At 35.3% G+C, this 23,025-nt stretch overlaps 1 protein-coding gene across 3 annotated transcripts; it reads left to right on the forward strand.

Moving 5' to 3' along the window:
- Positions 1–4,163: 4,163 nt before the first annotated feature.
- Positions 4,164–22,990, forward strand: LOC137405846 (RWD domain-containing protein 2B-like). Of its 3 annotated transcripts, none has more exons than XM_068092267.1 (8): positions 4,164–4,234; positions 6,171–6,295; positions 9,304–9,423; positions 10,446–10,674; positions 12,414–12,578; positions 15,470–15,624; positions 19,925–20,035; positions 22,369–22,990. In XM_068092267.1, exons 2-8 carry the CDS (start codon positions 6,173–6,175, stop codon positions 22,432–22,434), a joined length of 969 nt encoding a protein of 322 aa, XP_067948368.1. In that variant the 5' UTR covers positions 4,164–4,234; positions 6,171–6,172; the 3' UTR covers positions 22,435–22,990. The 3 variants fall into 3 exon arrangements, with proteins under 3 accessions (XP_067948368.1, XP_067948372.1, XP_067948369.1); XM_068092271.1 differs by having other exon boundaries at positions 15,470–15,576; XM_068092268.1 differs by having other exon boundaries at positions 4,201–4,234; positions 6,156–6,295.
- Positions 22,991–23,025: the final 35 nt, after the last annotated feature.

The following is a 23,025-nucleotide window of genomic DNA, read 5'->3' on the forward strand; positions in this document are numbered from 1 at the left end:
GGATATAAAAATATAATATTCTACGAATGTAAATCCTAAGCCATTTTTGTGCCCTAGCGCATGGCATATCTTTGACTTGTTACTCTGGTGTACCTTACAGTCACTCTTCTAAATATTTCATAGGTGAAATGTAGGTCACTAATAGCCTATGGTGAATGCATTAACACCATAATGCAGGTTCAAATTGAAAAATTAAAAAGTCCTCGACAATTTCTACAGGTTCATCTATCCAGTACAAAATAAACAGATATATAAAAATGAGAGTCAGACCACACGATCATGAGAAGGGCAACAAGAGTGTTAAGGTCACCTACTCGAGCTTTAAATACCAAACTAAAATTTGCAGTTTGGTTTTAACACAAAAAGAGTAGCAAAATCCACATACAGAGAGCGGCTGTTCTTACCTAATATAAACAGTTCTGTTCTATTAATATAAACTAAATATGATTTCTGACATTCACCATAAGTTGTACTTATAGTCACACTGGAGTAGTCACAGCAATATGTGTGCCTCTGTTAATATTATACGTATAAAATGAACAACATTACACTCTAAGCTTATAAGACGATCAATGAGAAATAATGAACGACATCGTTTAATCACTACGTTAAAATTTACATTTACTGATTTTGCAGAAAAACGAACAATGTACATGTATCCCAATATGCACTTACATTGAAGTTATCTTACTTTGCCATAGCATAATTTGAAAGTATATCAGGAAAAAGTTGAAACTAAACTGGTTTGAAAAAATTTATAAAACTAAAATAGCTGCAAAGGTATCGATTTCAGCATTTATGAAGGACGAGTGTACAGTTTAAGAGCGTGTTCGAACACCAGATGAGTGCCTTTTGCGTAAAGCTTGTAGCCTTTTTATTATAACAAGAAGACAGAATTATGAATATGATGACAATTGTATTGCCATAGCAAAGAGACAAGGTTCTATTTCACTACTTTTCACACAAGCACTCACTACAACAGACCAGACAAATACTTATAGGTTTGCTACGTTTAAGTACCACCTTCTTAAACACTGCTTTTGATTAAATTAGGCTACGTATCAGTATGTAGCAGAGCAGTAGACTATTTTACTCAAAACAAGAACACTGCCTCTTTTCAAATCAATTGTACCAAGATGAGTTCAATACAGTCGGAGACAGAATGGTGGCAAAAATGCATGATTGTTGTACAGTAGTACTAATATTATAAGAATGAAAATGATAGCAGGACGTACTAAGTTTTTCTATTGCAGACTATATAAACTCAGCTAGGTATAATGCAGAGCAATAATAGAGTAATCAAGGCAGCGCTTTTTGCAAATGGTTTTGATTTTGGTAAAGTAAATAAATAACTGACGCTTGGGAGAAAAGAGAATTGGCATCTATGTGCATCACATAAAACTTCCTGAACCGTGAAAAAGTTTTGCTAGCCAATGTAAAAAGGAGCTGTTGACCACTGTGTTCCTAAATTGGGGACAATTTAATAAAATCATCATATCTACTAGGGGTTTTATAACAAGTCATTGCAGAGAGCACAAGCCATGAAAACTCATGGGATGCATAGTTGCCGGTTTGGGGAGCTTTTTGCGATAAAAAAGCTGGAGAATATTTGCATAAAAATTAGAATTATTTTGGTCATGTAACCAATGAATTACAGTGTGTTAAACAATGAACTAAATGTATAGACTAAAATATCTTAAATTTATGTATTTACTTTTTATGGATATTCCATTACATCAAACACCATTTCACGTTTGTTCTACAGGTAAACTCCGACGTGGATGCACATACATAGATACAAAGTTTTAGTAATGTATAACCTCGACTGTATGCACTGTTGGTTTGCGATTTAACGCTTCACTAAATTGGATGGTCAATCATACAGATTATTCAGTGGCAATCAATAAAACAGAGTAAGCTAATTGTGAAAATAAAAACCCAATTCATTCTACTGGAACTTATTTGTTATTTGTGATTTTGAACTGTGATTATTTTCATCAACAAAAATAGTTCAGCAAAAGAAAGAAGCTGGAGGAGTGATGAAGCCCATAATATGCAATAGCATAGCTAGTCGTGGCGTTGGGCTTGTCGTCATCGGTTTTATTCACATGTTAAAAGATGCAACCTGAATTCTCTCTTAAAACTGGCCACTTTCTCTATGCCTTTAATAGACTTAAGGAGTTAGTTCCAAAAAACCCTTTTTGGAAATTCACCCTGCGATGGCCTGCACGGGAAGAAGATTGTGGGAGATTTAGACAGGAATTTGAGAATCGGGTTTGATATATTGTGCGAGGGATGTAATTACAATTAAATTATTGATGGGCTAAAAGTATAATGTGGTATGAATATAGTGAACTGATAGGTAGTATGGATGATGATTTGAAAAGAGGTTTGGTGTGAGTGAGGCAAGGTTTTTTGTCAATGATCCTTATCATGCGTTTTTGAAGTGTTTTTAAATTTGTAAAATGGGTGGGAGGTGCATTGCCCCATGCCTCAATGCAATATGAAAGTTCAGAATTAACCATGGAATTGTATAATAAAAGCAGAGGTTTGCAGGGTAGATATTCAGATGTGCGGTAAATTAAGCCTGATAAGGGTCTCAGTTTTTTTAGTAAATATTTGATGTGTTATCTCCAAGTGAGATTAAAATCAATGAAAATACCTAAGAATTTAGTGTGATCTGTCTGACAAATTGGTTTGTTGAAAGTGAAAAAGGGATGAGTGTTAGCTAGATGAAATTTATTTTGGGGATTGCTTTATGTATTTTTAGGATTTATGACGATTCTCAGCAGCTTGCACCTTAATAACAATGGCGATAAATTTTTACACAGCAAATCTGCAACCAACAAGAGGTTAATTGTACACAAGCGAGTTAAGCTAATAAAGGTACATAATAGACACATTACCAACATCCATTACTACCTGGAGTTTTCTTTCTTTTACTCATTGAAGTAGGAATAACTTTATGCATCTATATATATATAAATCTCAGTGTCGGTCTGTGATTAGGTCTGTCCAGCTATTGTTATTTAAATTTTGGAATGAAGAATCCATATTGCAGAAGATTTTATTTCAGAACCTGCCGTTTACCAAGCAATAAACTAACCAATTGAGCTACACGAGATGCATTAGGCGATATGAGTGATTATCTATCATAAAATAGCACGCCGACTCTGCATTATGTTACGGCGCAAGGTCTCTAAAGCTTGCTCTCGTGGCTCTTATTAATAAGTTTAGTAATCCAAATACTAGTTTGCTCAAATTAGCCATTAGAAATGTGCCAGGCTAGTGGTAAGCAACTACATTACTTGCCAATGTTTAAAAGCTGTTTCTTAATACTCGCGCAATGCCGGTCATTCCGCTAATACTAATAATATTACAGTCATAATCTGAAATGTTTAATTTTAAGCAACATGGCTGAGAAACATAAGCCACTAGAACTAATACAGTTATGTGAGAGACACTATACCGACATCCACCCTTACCCACGGTGCTCAGCTAACCAATTACGATCAGTTTTAATCGGCAACTTGAAGAAATACCTATATTTATACTTTGAAGAAATACCTGTATTAAGTAAACACGATAACTAAAACTTTAGTATGATTACAGTTCACCAGTCTAACAAGTCATATCTAAGACCGACATTCTAATGTGAGCCAGTACCAGGCCTGCCAACCCAAGAGTGGGGCAATGCTAGAGATTTGATTTTGGGGCAATTGATGTATCAATGATAGTATATATAAAATTGTGGAAATTGGGGCAAAAATCTCACGCATTCCCATTTTTTCTTTGGGGTGATTGCGTGAGTCTCACGCCCAACGCGTGAGAGTTGGCAGGCCTGGTCAGTACAAAAAAATCAGCATTTTGTAAAGAAGTTATTGAAACAAGATGTAAAAATAATTACAACAAACCACGCTTATGTATAACATTTTATAGTACGCAGTTTGTTACGCAAAATATTAACAATATGAAAAGTTAAAAATGAAATCCTACATAACATGGAATGACTGATGAAAATCCAAAACAGACAGGAAAGGCATTTCTTTACCTGCTATAAGTTTTGTCGTAGCATGTGTTTGCGACGGTAAAGGCTTAGGCACACGTAGTCGAGTTAGAAATTTAACTAGGCGTTTTAGCGAATCAAACCTTGCTCTTGTAAACTTTATTGTCAGCTTAGCTAAAACTTGCTTTTAATTGTTTCGATTCACGTAGTCGCGGTACCAGAGGCAAAGTATGAAGTTTAAATTCTACTCTATGTTTTAAAGTTGCATTTCACTGAAGCTAGAACAACCATTTTTTGTTTTGTATGCACTTTGTAGCACTATCTAAGCCAAAGACTTGTATTGGGCGGCTCTCCACTTACAGCACATTATAACTCCCAGATCTTGGTTGAGTTCAGTCAGTTCACCCTGTTTGTAGTGAATAAAGTATGCTGGGTGTTTGTGTAACAATAGGAGCAAAGTAACAATGTAAGTTTTATAAATAGAGCCTCATTTTTTGTTCTAGTTAGAAACCCTTTACAGTTTAATGGTGATCCATGTCTGGAAAAATTTGTTTACCATGTCATCAGTATCGCTACACAAAAAAACTCTGTTGTTCATAGTAAAGCCAATCAATAAGGTACATCAACCTCTGGTGACTTTATTTTTACTCTCAAGTCATCTAGGTTGATGAGAAAATTACTTGATCACTGCAGCTATGTAGGCCTATTTGTTTATGACACAAATTGTTGAAATCAGGCTCACACATAGATGTGATATAATTTTCAAGACCATTTCATTAAGCATTGGTGATATAATTTGCAAATCGCTCTTACAAACATGTCCTAAGATATACAGTATTGCTACTATAAGATAATTTAAGAAATGGACATGGAAACTCTCCCGAAACTTTTCTTGGCTTTTAATGATTCAGTTCAATACAGTCACATTAGTATTTCATCAGTCCATCACAGTGATATAATTTCTAAGCTGTAATTTATTATAACTATGTTAGCTGTATGAATTAGTTGTTGAATTGGGTTTATCATCTCTGACAAGTATGTAATTTATTGATAGTTAGCAATAATAAGCCAAGCATGCAAGGATAATAAGAATTAGTTATCTAACACACCAAATACTGCATAAGTAAGAAACTTAACTATCAGTCGCTGAATAGTTCAGCAAGCCAAAATCATATAGATGGTATCTTTGTCGAAGCAAACCAAGAATGAATTTCTAATCAATGTGCCACATGCAGCAGTTAACTTAAAGTTGCTTGATTTCAAACTGTTATTATTGGGTGTTTTTTGAATAAAAATTTGCATGTCCTTTCTTTTTCAATGCAACATTTCTGAATCTTTATATGCCAGTACATCTGGTCTTCATGGCTACAACATAATTTTTGGACTAGTCTGTCTTTCCAGTGCAGTGACAAAATAGATTGGGGGTAAGCACTATTACTAGTACTTTGAACAGTACTATAATTATAGTTGTATTACACAAGTTTTTAATGTTTTTTCTTTCCAAAAATCACCCAAAGTTTTCTTCTTATGCTGCTAATACTGAAAACCTGGTTCAGCTGGTTTCTGTTTCCTCAAACATACATTATATACTAGCATGAATAGTATCCTTACACTTCAGAGAGCTATGAGAGGTTGCCAGGTCTAAAAATTATTTTCACAATTATTCCTGTGTTTGGAAAGATGGCCGATCAGTACAGATGTTAGAGTATTGGTCTACCAAGCTGAATGTGCCAGTTCAAATCCTATATGATGCAAATTTTTTTCTCAATATTTAACCGCTTAGATATTGAAAAAAATGATTGGATCATATAGGATTTGAAAGAAAAATGGATGGCTGCGGACAGACACGACTTTTATTATGGTAAAGATTGCATTGGTATTACCCATTGTATTGCTTTTACATGTTATCAGTTGTAAATTTTATTAGCTTCAAATTCAACCATTTTTACATTTTGACACTCAAGTTTTACATCACGTGTCTCTTTGCTTCAATATTTATCTTGCTTCACATTGTATATGTCTCTCTAGTGTTCATTTTGGCAGTTTTGCGTTGCTTCCATTTCGGCTCACATTTCACATGTTTTGCATGTACAAAATATCATGTATCGCATATCATTGTATTCAGATATTATTTTGGTTTTACATGCAGTTGAATACTTATTAGCAATGACCTCTTCAGAGGATGGGCATGAGGTGACTCACTGCTTGCAAGAGCAGCTGTCAGAACTAGAGACCCTTGCTGCTATTTACTCAAAAGAGGAGCTTGTGTTTGACTCTGACTGCTCCCCGGTGAGATGTTTTGATCAATCATAAAGTCTCAGGTATTTCGGGGATGACCTTTGATTTGATTGAATTAGTTAAAAGATGAACTTGTATTTTCAGGGATCTACAGTATGAGTGACTTCACTCTTCCCTCATACACCATCAGAGAAGATTTGATGTGTAACCTGTAGCATAACAGACTTGTGATATGTCAAACTCTGTGTACTGTTTCTGCTCCTCTGTAGGGAGTATGACAGATTAAAATTTGACAGAATCGAATTGCAAGACCTTTAATTTCTCAATAGTTGTATTTTGGGTTTTAAAACAAATTAAATAAAGTACAGCAAATTTATATAAGAATATTCATTCCAACATAATTATGATGGTTTCAACATACAAATTTAATATTGCAATATCTTCATATGTTGCGGTTTGGCTGTAACTCATTTTCAATTAGTTTACTAGAGAAACATTCATCTTCGTCAGCCACTGTTAAATGCTTATGTCTACCATTTCTCTATAAACTCCCGGAATTTTCCCAGATGGACAATCTCACCTTATTAGCACTTATCGGGTATTATCTTCTCCTGAATATGGTTGAATTGTACGCTGGCAGTACAGTGCTTAACACACACATTATTTACATTGAACATTAGTTGGTGTCTGCTTGTTCTAAAGTTTTTAACGATTTGATAACTATCAAAGACCGGTGAGGCATTTGCGATTTGCCAATGGCAGGGGAGATAACGAGGAATAAAAGAGGATAATAGTTCGTATTGGAAAAAGCTCGTTTCCTATTACAACGGTTCCTTAGTTGACTCGCTGGTCATCTTAGTTGTTATAGATAGCTGTAAATGCTATCACCGCAAAATCGCGAGCTGAATTAAAATTCACTGTTACTAATATTGTCTTATGGTGTTAACTGATTGTTGTTTTTCTTATAGCGAACACTATTCTTGTTACGAGTTCTAATTTTAGAAAATATATTAGAAAATGGGTCCTTAGCTCCATGTACTGGGCTACACAATAGGTTGAACAGGTTTCTGAAAGTAATGGCGCTTCCTCTATTTTGTAACACAAAACTACTATATATGTTGTACTTAATGCAGTAGTTGGTAACTTATTACTAAACAGTGGTAGGTTTAAAATGATACAAAGTATGTGATAACTATTCACAATTTTGTTTCAACACACAAAAGCAACATTTTGTAATGCAAAAAGACTATGTGATACTCATTAATAACAGTAAGCGTACAACAAAACAGAGCATGTGATATATGTTCATTGTCCGTATACAACGCAAAGTAGCACTGTATGGGTAATACAAAGTAATACTTGTAGCAATTGACAGTATGTCTACAACACGGGGTATCTGATACCTGTTCACAATAGGTGTGCATGCACAACACAGAGTATGTCATCACCATTTACAATAGACATAGAACACAATGGAAACTTATCATTAGTGGGTATATAAGACAGAGCATATGTAATCTGTTTCAACAAGAAGACAGGGATAAAAGTATAGATTAGAAATAACGACAAGAAATCTGACAAATGGAATGAAAACAACGACTGCAAGCACCTGTCTTTGTCAATATTAGGCTACAGAAATAATCATCAGTTAATTTGTTAGTGAAAAGGTGATGATATCTGTTGGCTTGAGGGTTATACATCTCCTGTGGTATCACTCTTCGCGAGTACTGCACTGAACCATGGATATGCTAGTCTATGAAAGTCATTCTCAAGCTGATGCTTGTTGTATGGCCAGTGATACACAGTAAACCTACAACAAACCAGGCATAAAATCTATGAACCACAGTCAACAATCTCGCCATCCAGGCGTTTCTAAATGGGTGTCATTGTGAGGTATGCCACATGCACACCATGGAAAAAAAATGATCAAAGGCAAACTTGTTAACAAAAATCTAGCCTCTAGAACTAAGGAGTCCTTGTAACAGGAAACGAGCTTTTTCCAATACGAACTACATGTATATTCTTCTATTCCTCATCTCCCCTGCCATTGGCAAATACCGGCAAATGGCGCACCGGTCTTTAATAGATAACCAATCAAATTGCCAAAGACAAACTGTTGAGATTTTTGGATTTTTTCAAATCAATCTGTGTGAAGGATGATCTTCAGTTTGCATAATTGCATCTAACTTGTTTTTTTGCTTTCTTAGAATCTTTCTATTATTAGGTTATTGATCCAACAGTCGGCACTATATTAGTAAACTCCCTCATTTGGCTTCATGCGCCTGTCATTATCATTGTTTTACCTTTATCATATGTGGCTTAATCATACTTGCTTGGAAGATAAAAATGTACAATACAAAACTTATTCATAACTTTTGAGGTTGAAAGTTTTCAAACTAGTCAGTTTCCTTTTGTTCACGACTAAAAATATTATCGTCGACACTTAAAATAGCAAAACGCTAACTCCTGAAAGTGTATCTGCTATAATTGGTTGTATCATTTGGTCTCATAATTGTGTGACCTGACAGCAAACAGCGGCTACGCTGCTTCAGAAATGTAAAGATAGCAATTAGTTTATGGTAAGCATCTTCTCCGCTAACGATGTTACAGCATCTGCCTAAAAATGTAGATCTTGTCTCACTAATAGAAAGGTAACTAGCTCCATTTTGCTAAGGAATATGTTTGTGTGCTTGTTCTTATCCGTTACAAATTGTATTTACTTTTTAAACAGTTTTGTTACTAATCGATTTTTAATTGTTTTTTAATTTAAAATGTTTCATTGTTATGGCTCTAAAAACCCTTAAATTTTCATTGCTAGCTGGTATAAATCTGCTGCACCTAATCGTTTATTTTACTCTTTCATAAATATGTAGAGTTATCTATACTTGAATATCTCACTGGAAAAGAATGGCAGAGCGAGGGAGGTAAATCCAAATCTGAGTAACAGTAAAAATTGTAAATTTCTACATGTACCTTACGACTTTTAATTCAAAGATAAACAGAGTCTTACTAACCATCTTGACTTATCTCCACCTATTGAGGTTTCTGTTAATTTCCAGTTCATTCTTTCCTACCTGGAGCGTCCGCTTGATACCGAGGATGCAATTGTTGCCATCACTGACAGCTTAAACAACGCTGACCTGTCTCTTGGGTTCACTCTGAAGCTGCTGCTTAATTCAGTAGGTAAACAAGTCATGCCTCTTCATGTTTCCAGATGCTAGATTTGGAGCATGTTCTGATTGGGTCATGGGATTAAGGTATTAGATGATTGGTTGGAGTTACTAAGCAAAAGCTCAACATTGTATAGTTAAAAAAACGCATTGAAGGTCATAAACTCCTGCTTCCAAGCAGAAATGCAGTTGACTATAATAAACAGAAGAGTGATGATACCTTAAGCCCTGACCTTGAGAAAACTTTGATAAATTTAGCTGTTATTAATCAGCAATTGTTGAGTGTTTCTCTCTTCTACTTTTGTGGAAGCCTCTATATCAACATACATTTTACCGACATTGTTGTATTCAACTGATATATATATTAATTTTTAAGTACCAGATATCCACGTCTTGATGTCTTTATTTTGTAGCAAAAGATACACACAGCTATTGCATTGTTAATTATTTTAATCTTTTGTCAAAAGATATTAGACATACGCATAGGCTTAGTGGCTTCAAGTCTTTCTTCTATAATCTTTTTCCTGTTCTTTTCAGCTTCACATGCCAATACTTATCTTTTTTTACTGTAGCATACTATGTAAAACATTTTTTATAAAAATGATTATGGGCTGATCGGTAAATGTATATACATAATTATACTAGACGACTTTTAAGACTAAAGTTTGTCGTAGCAGCTACAACTCGGATTTACATGTATATTCTATATATATATATGTTATATATATGCTATATATTATATTATTATATATAATAATATATAATATAATGTTTCGCTGTTTATATTTATTTATCTATATAATATAATTACATAATTATATTTATGTTGTTTTTTATTTGTTAATATATTTATCTTTATATATAATATACATTAGCCTGCAGTTTTCGTCTTCAAGACTGCAGTCTTAGACATTGTTGGCCTTTGGTTTATAGATTTACTCATCTTATGGTGTTTAATCCCTCACACCTTTCCTTAAACATCGTACCTCAGTATCTCATGACTTTTATGCCTGTCATTTATATGCCTCTAGCATCCAGTGGAGATGAAATGTGACCTGCCTAGAACCTACCCACACAAGTCTGCCCCGTGTTTACTCGTGCGAACATCTAGTATCATCTCCAAACAGAAACATAGCGGATTTAGGAAAAGTATGTCAGACTATATAGAGACGTTGGACAGAGGGGAACCTATCCTGTTTACAATACTTGATTGGATAAGTGAACATCTGTCCCTGTGGATGGACACACAGGAAGATGTATGTAAGTGTTTTTACTATCGGTTAGGTTATGATCAGCGTGCCTGGCAGCAGCCCTTCCTTCAACCGCAACACAGAGTAGCTTTACCCTGAACCTCTTTGATAGGTTTTCACGAGACAGTAGAGCATCAGAAATTTGATTTATTTTGGTTTGCCAGCATATCTTTCATAGAAGCACACCGGAGAAATGCGATGATCAGTAGATCACTACGTCACTACTAATGTACATATCAATAGATATGTACATTCACCAGCAGATGCGTGCTACCTCAAAGTGTTTTATCATCACTGTACATAAGTGGCCTGCTTAGATTTACCTGCTTCCATCATACCAACATGTCCAGAATACCAAACTTTTTGGGAGATCCTTGGAATCAGTTCTGCATTACTATGTCATCAGCTGTTCTGAGTGGTATGATAATATTTCCTTTTGATGCCTCTCTATGATGTCATCACACATGAAGTACCTACAGATGATTGACTCCTATTTGAAAAGTTAAATTTGTGTTTGTACCAGTGCAACTACTTGTACCCTAGCAGTACATGGTGCTGTGAGAGATCGTCGGTTGTGACAATAGAATAACCAATAAAGCACAGAGAATAAGTACATGTAGATGTACGATACTTCTTTAACACTGGAGGTAAATAGTTGGCGCAGTGATTAGCGTGTCTGCCTACCAAACTTATAGTTGTGAGTTTGAGTCCTGTAAGATGCAATGTTTTCTCAACGTTCAGCTGTGGCTTCAGACGGAAACAATTAGTATTATAGTAAAGTTCAAAGGTCAGTCAGTTAACTCTCTGTTAACAGTTACTAACCTTTAAAGGTCAATAAAGGTTTTGACCATTATTACGATTCAACCTTCACGAGATGGGCCAAAATCTCTGCGCATGTAAGATTTATATGAAGCTGTTCTCGTATTTATGAAAATTTAATTTATGGACATTTGTAGCTACACAGAAGATGTTTGTAGGTTGAAAGTTTTTCCTAAAGGTGCTATAAGATTTCACATCGAGTGTCCAGAATAGCGCTCCTTTCTGCTGCTGATACTCAAACTGTGCCCAGTAGCAGACAGTTCTAACCAATCCTTTGTAGAGTACCTAAGCATTCAGACCTAGTGTTTGATGGTTGGTATTGGCAGATAATTCAAGCAATTTTATGCTGGTAAAAAGCAAAGTATTTTTGGTAAAAGCGGACATATGAAAAACACCCAACATATTTATTAGAAATAGGTCAAAAGGTGGCATGCTACAGATTTGATACTAGTTAAAAAAGTGATAAGTTTGCTGTGGACTCGCAACACGAATAAATGAATCATGTAATTATGAATCATCAGAGAGCTCCGCATTGTGGAGCTCTCTTAGCTTTTATTTTGTGGTTTTACACATAATTCTGATGTGGTTTAGTTGGCGCAGTTGTTAGAGTATGGATGTCCCATGCTAAAAGTCAAGAGTTCAAATCCTATCCTATTTCCAACTATGGCTTTGGATGCAAATGGCTCTGATTTGCGTAAAGATTCGATTGAGGAAAAGAGATGATTTGAGCTTCGATATGCTGAAACATCAGCATGAATAGCCGGTGCTTTAGCTTGTTTTCTCTACATCTGAATGGGGTCGGTAAATGGTGACACTTTGATAAACACTGACAATACAGAAGATTATGTCAATCATAATATTCAAGGTCAATTGCCAGCTTATATGGCCATGTGGATGAAAAGCCTAGCAATAAGCTATTTCTAATTGTAGCTGAGGTAGAGGAGAAGGATAGCCCTTGCTCCTTCACTAGGATGTGGCTTTACAGCCACCACATCTACAGTAAATTCAAAAGAAGAGATATTATTGCTTGGGCAGATGAACTCAGGCTACATGGTTTTTCTATGTGTGGAAAGCCTGGGATAATTTGTGTAGAAGGTAAGTGATCACGTTAATTTAAATCTTACTAGTGAAGCCTACTCTAGTGTTATATAAGCGGGTCCCCTGGTCCCAGACCATATTAACAACTTTCAATCAGCTGTAAAAACACTTAGAGTAGCGCTGTTCCTTTTGACCTAAGTAGCATTCTGAAGCTCTAAGCTTGTGGATCTCAATGGAAAACTAATCAAGTAGAGTTAATAGTTTTTATTGCACTCTCTCAAAAGTAGTTACGCTGTAGAGGTAACAGAAAAAACATAATGATTGTAGTACACAAAATCTCTCATGGTCTGCAGTAGCAACACCAATAGACCAAGAGACATAATCATGGATCATAATCATAGATCATAATCATAGATCATAATCATAGATCATAATCATAGATCAATGGATCATAGATCATAATCATAGATCATAATCATAGATCGCTAGACATAATCATAGATCATAATCATAGATCACTAGACATAATCATAGATCACAATCATAGATCAATAGACATAATCATAGATCATAATCATAGATCACTAGACATAATCATAGATCAATAGACAAAATCATAGATCATAATCATAGATCAATAGAAATAATCATAGATCATAATCATAGTTCAATAGACATAATCATAGATCAATAGACATAATCATAGATCAACAGATATAATCATAGATCATAATCATAGATCATAATAATAGATCATAATCATAGATCAATGGATCATAATCATAGATCATAATCATAGATCGCTAGACATAATCATAGATCATAATCATAGATCACTAGACATAATCATAAATCACAATCATAGATCAATAGACATAATCATAGATCATAATCATAGATCACTAGACATAATCATAGATCACTAGACATAATCATAGATCACAATCATAGATCAATAGACATAATCATAGATCATAATCATAGATCACTAGACATAGTCATAGATCAATAGACATAATCATAGATCATAATCATAGATCAATAGATATAATCATAATCATAGATCACTAGACACAATCATAGATCAATATACATAATCATAGATCAATAGATATAATCATAGATCATAATCATAGATCAATAGACATAATGATAGATCGTAATCATAGATCACCAGACATAATAGTATGTTGAAACTGTCCTGTGTCAACACAAATATTCCGGTAAGAGTATGCTATTTTCTTTTAATTTTTCCAGCATCTTATGAACCTATTACATATAGCATGAAAACAAAATGAAAAATGACTCAGGGGTTGCTTATAGTCTGAGAAAGTTATCTGGAGCTTTTCTTAGCGTGATCTACAGATTTTAGACGGATGTAACACAGGAGCGATTGTGGTTGAATGGCCTCCATAACACCACCAAAGGTCCTTGTCTGGCTCAAACTCCTGACTTCCTGGTCCTATCAGCACCCTCATCACTGAACCTTAGCTTCTTCCTAGCATTGAAACAAATTATTATATAAAATTAGATTAGTAGCGTAATAATAGCCAATAAAAGGAAGTTTTGTTGTTACTTTACCTTAGAGAAAGGAGGACAAAGGTACATGCTTTGCGATTCATAGGCTCAGAGGTGAAGGCAGTGCTAGAGATACACGGTGTAGCCTATTCTAACATAGACAAACTGATGTTTAAACCACCATAGTCTATGTATTTTCATTGTTTTTAGAGGTCTACATGTTTTATCTTAAATTTTCAATAGCCATTTCACTTTTACTTAGAAAAGTGAAATGTTTTAAAAGCTTTCAAAGTCATATGCTAGCAACTCTATGATGGAGTCAAATATAATATACATATTATATATAATAACATATATAATGTAATAATATGTTATAATATATTATTCTATAATTATATGGTCAGCTCGTATAATAAAATTGAGAGTTGTTCCCCTTCACTAAAGCTGGCTGCAGAATAAGAAAAAGTGACCAGTCAGGTTCCTTTTTAATGCCTCGTGACCGAAATAACTTCATAGCAAATGATTTTGAAATTTCACGGTCATAAACTATAATCCATATTACTATGTTTGTTTTAAATATACATGAGTGTGACAAATCTCTCGAAGATGTAGCATGATGTCTGCTAAGCTTACTGCAAGCAGACGCTGTGCATGTTTTAAAAGTATATTATTATTTAATAATAATATACTTTTAAATTTATTCTTAATAAATAATATAATATTGTGTGTATTATTTAAAAGCATTGTTGCACAAATACTGGCTCCACGATCTTTGCTGTACATGTCTTAGTCGCGTGGCAAGGAGTTTTCAATGACTGGAGACAAGCCCAGTTGTAGAGAGCAATTTAAAGTTGATTTGCAACAAAATTCACATTGCAGTTATTTGGTATCAAAAGATTCACCATGTCTTACTCTGCTGTGTTGTAGGTGCAAAATATGTGGGAGTGTGATTACAAGCTCTTAAAAGCTAAAAAACGAACAGTTAATCGCAGCCACACGAGACCGCCGTAGTTTGGATTTTCTTTCCATAACAAGATGGCTGCGATTTTCTGTTTGTTTTTGAGCTTTTAAGCGCTTGTAATCACCTTTCCACATATTTGGCACCTACAGCACAACAGAGTAAGACATGGTGAATCTTTTGATACCAAGTAACAGTAATATGAATTTTGTTGCAAGTCAACCTTTAAGGTTGAATATCATTCCTGATTTAATTCCTGAATCATGGCTTGTTGTTTGCAGGTTCATCACTCTAGACCACTAAACCATGGCTGCTATTTATAAATCACTTGACTGTTTATTTTGAATGGCAGACAAACTAATCTATTGCTATAGTATCCAATATTCTCATCTCATATATTTGATAAATCCAACATTCTGAAGTTGAGATCTGGAAGCCATGACAGTCCGTGTAACCAGATATTATAATCTAGGTCACACTGGAGATGTTGAGGACTACTGGGCTAGACTGAGGAGACTCAATTGGAAGAGACTTGTCATGAAGGAGAGGGAGGATACAGCTTGTGACAGTCTCAAGCAGGTGTCTATATTACAAACCCTGGCCTCTGGTGTTTCTGCCGACATTACTGTAACTATGTAGCAACTACTCTAGCTATATACAGTATATACATTCATAATTATACGTAGTTAGCTATCCTATGTTTATGTCAAAAGTAATTATATGACTAAACATAAATAAAATCAAATAAAATTCAAAGCTACAAAAGAACGCAACACTAATAGTAATTAATGGAGTACCGTAAATACCTGCGTATAAGAAAAATACTCGAACACATTTTTTAAGGAGTTGACCTAAAAACCTAGGTGCATTTTATCTATGGATACTTTTATCATAAAAATATGCATTTATCATAATATTGAAAATTTATTATAAGAGTTTCAATCTAACAATATTTATCCTCGCGGTCATCATCGGCAGATCGTAGGCATGTCGACTTTCTTCATTTTGCCCCCCTTGGTGAAAGTATGCTCACCATTAACCATCCATTCAGCCCATTTCTGTTTGAATGCTGCTTTGAATAGCTTATCCACAACGACATCTATTGATTACAGAATACTGGTCACGCTGCCAGGGATGAAAACGAGGTCTGTATTGTGCCTCTTCAATTTTGATTTAACATTGTTGGTTGTACGGCATCGGAAGGCGTCTAACATCAGCACCAATCCCTGTCACCAATCATTTGACATGACGAATTTCGAATGCGGAATGATTTCACGAAAATTTATATAAAGAAACACGGTTTTTATAAAAATTAATGGAAATTTAGGACTAAAATTAGGATGCATCCTATATACAGTTACACAGTTTTTCCATCGTTTTTGGGGTCAAATATCCACTTTGTCTGATACATGGTATCGTCCTACACTCGGGTATTTACGGTAATCGTTTGGACTAAAATTTATCCGAAAAGTCAAATTTTTCATCACAAGAAATCTGTTTGGCGGTGTCGCTTGTCCAGTGTTGCTGTTCAAAGACCATTTAAACAGAAACACCTCAATTCGCACTCGGGCTCAGTTTAATGGAGTGTCAGTCTAATAGGGAACTGTTGCGGGTTCAGTCTCCGTATTGGCCAATAGTTTAGTCACCAAATTAACTTGCATATGCGGAATTTTTTGATTGCATGAACTGGCACATTTTTCAAACATTTGCTTTTGTAATATGAAATAAAAATGTTTTTGACATTCATACTGCACTTTTATCATTTAATATTGATTTCAAAGTTACCTCTTATCAATGACGAATCAGTGAGTCTTTTTAAATGACAAATGAAGCTGATTCTCTATTTTGCCTCTGTCCGGCCACCTGTTCACTTTTTTGTCATAATTGATTTCCCGTTTCTAGGGTTTCAGTTCACACAGCATTTCTATTCAACTTTACAATCCAGTTGTTCAAGTCCGAATGTTAAGTAGTGACGCCATGTTGTTTTGCATCAATTAGAACAATTTTTTGCACTTCCGTTCACGCGATAAAAAGGAGAAAGCGAGTAATTTATTAGCATTTTAGAGATTGACCAAGCGGGACTTTATGCGCCTTCTCAACAATCAGAAGCGATACTGACTGCTTCTATTTTAATTTTTAAATAAAAATTAAATAAAACTTTGATTTAGAGTTTTGAGAAAAATAAGCTCAATTAAAGCGTCTGATTAAAATTTGCTTGCAATTCAGTTATTTAATAGCTTGGTGTTATTAATATTTTTATTATTCTTGGTTTAAAATATTAGCACCCAACAAATAAAAATACATAAATAGAAATTACAAAAAACATCAAAAATCAAGAGACTGAAAAAGGCAAAAATAAAATATATATCAGGAAAAGTGGAATGCCCAGCGTTTGCACGGGTGTTAAAAATTAGCTTACGAACAGTGATATGTGATAGCAATATACAAGCTCAGCTTATAAACAATACCACTTGCTATTAGCCTGCCACATACCCAATGGCCAATTTAAGTAAGCTAGTTATCTACAGTTTTTAATAATACATAGAATGACGTTGCACCGTAAAAAAGAGTGGAAGCATATTTTCATCGACATATATCACCTGATGAACCCACCAATCTCGCATAGCTTAATTGGTAAGGCATTTGCCTGGTGAGCGAGAGGTTCCGAGAACAAATCTTCTGCAGTACAGATTCTCCATTCCAATATTTCAATACCTATAGCTGGACATACTGGACACACGGATACACAGACAGATACACAGACAGACTTTAAGATTTATATATATAGATAACCAATAATAACAATTGTAAACTAAAAATATTACCTCAGTTGTTTATTATTGTATTATGGTATATTATAAGTCAAATGTTGTGGTAGCTTGTATTATAGTTAAACAGATAGTCATTTTACTTACTCGTAATGAATTATATTATGGCTAACATTTTTCAAAAGTGAAAAATTTATTTGTGAGCAAGTCTGTCTGTTTTATCGCAAAAGAACGCAAGCTACTGTATACTGGATCACATCGTCTAAAATTTTCTAGTAAAAACAGCTCGACGCTATTCGATGTCTCTATCTAAAACACACCTTATAAGCAGTGGGTCAACTATTTGTAGCATTTATTTGTAACTGAGTATCATCAGAGGCAATAAGACATTGTTTAACTGGTTCGTATGCATACTGTATGTAATCATATATCAAACTTCTGTATACAGATTGTTTGTTAGTACCGAGCTTCCGTGTTACCATGGTAACAAAAGAATGTCCGGTTGATCAATGCGAGTAGCCAATAGATTACAATGTCATATTGCTATTTCACTATCTTTATGAATCATTTGTACCCTCGGCAGTTTTGAGGGCTGTGAGATATTGTCAGGCGCGCTGATAAAGCAAAAGGAATAAACATGTGCTCAATTATTCTCAAACAACGTGACATTCCTAACGCAAGTCGTTAGTGAGTTGGTCTACTCTAAGCAAAGACTTGTGAGTTCCAATCCCATTTATAGCAATCTTTTTATCTCAATTTCTAACCATGGCTTTGGACGGACAGACAGACACAGCTCTTATTATAGTAAACATTATTATTAGTACCCTGGCGGTCTAGTGTGCCGTGAGAGATCATCATGTGTTATAACAGCTATTACTATAGTATAAATTATTCTTGTTCATGGTGACCTCGGTGTTGCCTAAATTCTTTGATTTCAGACCATAGTTTTAAGTGAATTAGTGAGTCTCTCCGTTCATAACTTGTTGACCATTGTGAAATTTGGACATTTAGTCGCTCAGGACACAAATTACCATGACATTCTCTGACACGCAAAAATCCTACCTACCAAGTATTAGCTAACAGCTGGTGTTGTTTGACTGACGCTTATTTCTTTCTTACCTACAGAATTGACTTTCAAATTTTCACTGTTCGACTCATAACCCAGTTGTTTTGTATAAATATATTTTAGCTTTCTATTTTTCCTCCTATTTGGTCTCAACACTAATTAATAGGCTCATAACAGTGGTGTTCATAACATTGATAGGCTCATAACAGTGGTGTTCATAACATTGATAGGCTCATAACAGTGGTGTCCATAACATTGATAGGCTTCCTTAGATGGTGTTCATAACATTGATAGGCTTCCTTAGATGGTGTTCATAACATTGATAGGCTTCCTTAGATGGTGTTCATAACATTGATAGGCTTCCTTAGATGGTGTTCATAACATTGATAGGCTTCCTTAGATGGTGTTCATAACATTGATAGGCTCATAACAGTGGTGTTCATAACATTGATAGGCTCATAACAGTGGTGTTCATAACATTGATAGGCTCATAACAGTGGTGTTCATAACATTGATAGGCTCATAACAGTGGTGTCCATAACATTGATAGGCTTCCTTAGATGGTGTTCATAACATTGATAGGCTTCCTTAGATGGTGTTCATAACATTGATAGGCTTCCTTAGATGGTGTTCATAACATTGATAGGCTTCCTTAGATGGTGTTCATAACATTGATAGGCTTCCTTAGATGGTGTTCATAACATTGATAGGCTTCCTTAGATGGTGTTCATAACATTGATAGGCTCATAACAGTGGTGTTCATAACATTGATAGGCTTCCTTAGATGGTGTTCATAACATTGATAGGCTTCCTTAGATGGTGTTGAAGAGATCCAAGTGCATAAAAATTATTTTGTTTGCATATCTTAACCTACAGCCTATTTTAAGTTTTGTCCCGAAACTAACACAATTTTCTGACATGGTGCCAGTAATCCATTGATAATTCCCAAGTCGTAGCAATAAAGTAATAACAACTGCTGTTTTCTGGTACTTAAGACCCTCTAGCATTATAAAAATCGACACTTTTTTTCAAAATTATAATGTTTGCAATCACACCAAAAGGGAACATTTACTGTGATCTTGTCCAATTGTAGCTGAAGGAACTGCACAGGTTTGGAATATTCAGGGAGATGGTGTTCGGGGAAGGTAAAGGGGGTGCTGGAGGCTTCCATTCTGATATCGGTCTCCTTCGACAATACCTACATGTAAGTTTATAGCCTCCGTATATGACCTGTGTTCGGTGAGCCACACTGCCGTTTGTTCTTGATCTTCTGTAGCTTTGATGAATATAAAACTGGTCCAGAATTATCTTCTCGTTTAGTTGTGAACTAAATATGGAATTGTCCTCCATGGTCCTATATTAGCTTCTCTCTAACTAATCTGTACTGAAGCTAATGCAGTACTTAGCTTATACTATATAGGTCATACTACATAGGTCATACTATATAGGTCATATTATATAGATCGTATTGTATAGGTCAATATACAAAAAGTTAAAAATACCATATTTCAGGTAAGTAAAAAAGTAACAAATTATATTTTTTAGAAATGTTCAATTGAATAAACTCATTACTGTTTACCTATAAATAAGTCATAGTCACCACTCACAAACCCCTTGTATAACTGCCATTTCTAAAGAACAGAGTATGTTCTTTATGGTCTATATGAAAGTTAAAATCCACATGTAGTTGAGGAGCAGGTTTAATAATATATACTGTATATACCTACCTGCAGTCTTACCAACCTTCTCACATACCTGCAGTCTTATCAACCTGCTCACATACCTGCAGTCTTATCAACCTGCTCACCTACCCGCAGTCTTACCAACCTTCTCACATACCTGCAGTCTTATCAGCCTGCTCACCTACCGGCAGTTTTATTAACCTGCTCACCTACCTGCAGTTTTATCAACCTGCTCACCTACCTTCAGTCTCATCAACCTGCTCACCTACCTGCAGTCTAATCAACCTGCTCACCTACATGCAGTCTTATCAACCTGCTCACCTACATGCAGTCTTATCAACCTGCTCACCTACCTGCAGTCTTACCAACCTTCTCACATACCTGCAGTCTTATCAACCTGCTCACCTACCTGCAGTTTTATCAACCTGCTCACCTACCTGCAGTCTCATCAACCTGCTCACCTACCTGCAGTCTTATCAACCTGCTCACCTACATGCAGTCTTATCAACCTGCTCACCTACATGCAGTCTTATCAACCTGCTCACCTACATGCAGTCTTATCAACCTGCTCACCTACCTGCAGTCTTATCAACCTGCTCACCTACATGCAGTCTTATCAACCTGCTCACCTACATGCAGTCTTATCAACCTGCTCACCTACATGCAGTCTTATCAACCTGCTCACCTACATGCAGTCTTATTAATCTACTCACCTACATGCAGTCTTATCAACCTGCTCACCTACATGCAGTCTTATCAACCTGCTCACCTACCTGCAGTTTTACTAACCTGCTCACCTACATGCAGTCTTATCAACCTGCTCACCTACATGCAGTCTCACCAACCTGCTCACTTGACCATGATTAAACATAACATAGTTCACACAATAAACTAAACTACCGTATGCACAAATGCGCAGTTAAACACTCATTAGCTCTTCATAACGCGACTGCAGTTTGAGCAGACCTCAGACTTTGACGCAAGCTCATGAGTGTCATCTAAGGAAGGATGGATCATTAATAGACTGAGATCTGTGTTATACCAGGATCTGTGTTGTACCAGGCGTCAGTAGACTTAGGACTTGTTAACTGCAAAGCCTGAGTTCCCTTGATCGGGTATATTGTGTTACCACTCTCACTCAGAATGTAGTCCAGTAGGTTTGCAAGCTTGTTAAAGATTAACTTATTTAAAATGTTACCAGGCGTCAGTAGACTTAGGACTTGTTAACTGCAAAGCCTGAGTTCCCTTGATCGGGTATATTGTGTTACCACTCTCACTCAGAATGTAGTCCAGTTGGTTTGCAAGCTTGTTAAAGATTAACTTATTTAAAATGTATTAGATTTTATGAGAAACTATCAGCATCTTCCTATCATTTGCAATTGTTTTTGATGTTTTTGATGTTTTTGCGTTCAGTTGGCAGAGTTGGGCTTCTGTATTCTGTTGGTCTCTTTGCCGAAGTGCAATTATAGATGTCATCATTGTACTTTCGCTCAAACCTGACCGTTTTAATCACGATCAAGTTTTGTCGATTTTAATCTTGAAACATTTTTGCAGTCAGAGCACCTCAAACTTTAAAAATAATCGCGAATGATAGAAATATAGCGATACTTATGCATAAAATCAACTAAAATTTTATGTAGTTTCATCTTTAAATCCAAAATAACATCTCAACACTTTTAATAATTCATAGGACTGTTCGACTCAAACCTAAGGGAATCATCAACAGACTCCATCTTTGGTTTTAGCTAGCTTTACAGTGCTTCTTGCAAAGGATGTGAACATGTTTGTGATTGGCCTATGTATAGTTCACTGTCTAAACTGCAAAGGTAATAATGGAATTCTTATTTGATTGTAGGAACATGAATGTTCCTACATGTTTGAGATATACTTCGGTATTGATGGCTGTATCACTGACCCATGACAGGTTTGAACAAGTGCCTGACACTTCAGTCTCCAAACACAGTCTACTGGCAACCTTACTTTGTGATCTTCTGAGAGGTTTACCATGTTTATGCTAGTTCTGCAGGGTTTTTCTGTCTACAGAAGTTTGCTCACTCTTCGTATGACATTTCAAATTATCTTTCGGGGTGGCTGAGCAACCTTTGGATGTTTCTCAGAATTTTTCTTTATTTGTCTCAAAAGTTGTTTGATTTTAATTTATTTAAAAGTTGTTTAATTTCATAGGCTTTTAATTGCATGGTTTCGTTAAACCATACGGTATTTTGTGAGATAAGATGATTCTTATTTAAACTACATGTGAGAAAAAAGTCTCTGTCAGTCTAATCTCTGACTACATGCTGCAGTTTAGACATGTTTCTTTTAACAAAATGTTAGTTTCAAACAGTTATTTGAGCTCCAATATAATGTCTCTTGTTAGTAGTGATGTTAACCTTTAGAATTTTTTGGGTTTGATAGCTTTTTTCGTCATTCCACTTTAGGTGCTACGAATGTGTCAATAAATTTCATATAATACTCAATGTAGCTGCCCATTTCATGTTTAATTACAGCAATC

Source organism: Watersipora subatra, chromosome 10 (assembly GCF_963576615.1).
Source record: "Watersipora subatra chromosome 10, tzWatSuba1.1, whole genome shotgun sequence".
Lineage (NCBI taxonomy): Eukaryota > Metazoa > Bryozoa > Gymnolaemata > Cheilostomatida > Watersiporidae > Watersipora > Watersipora subatra.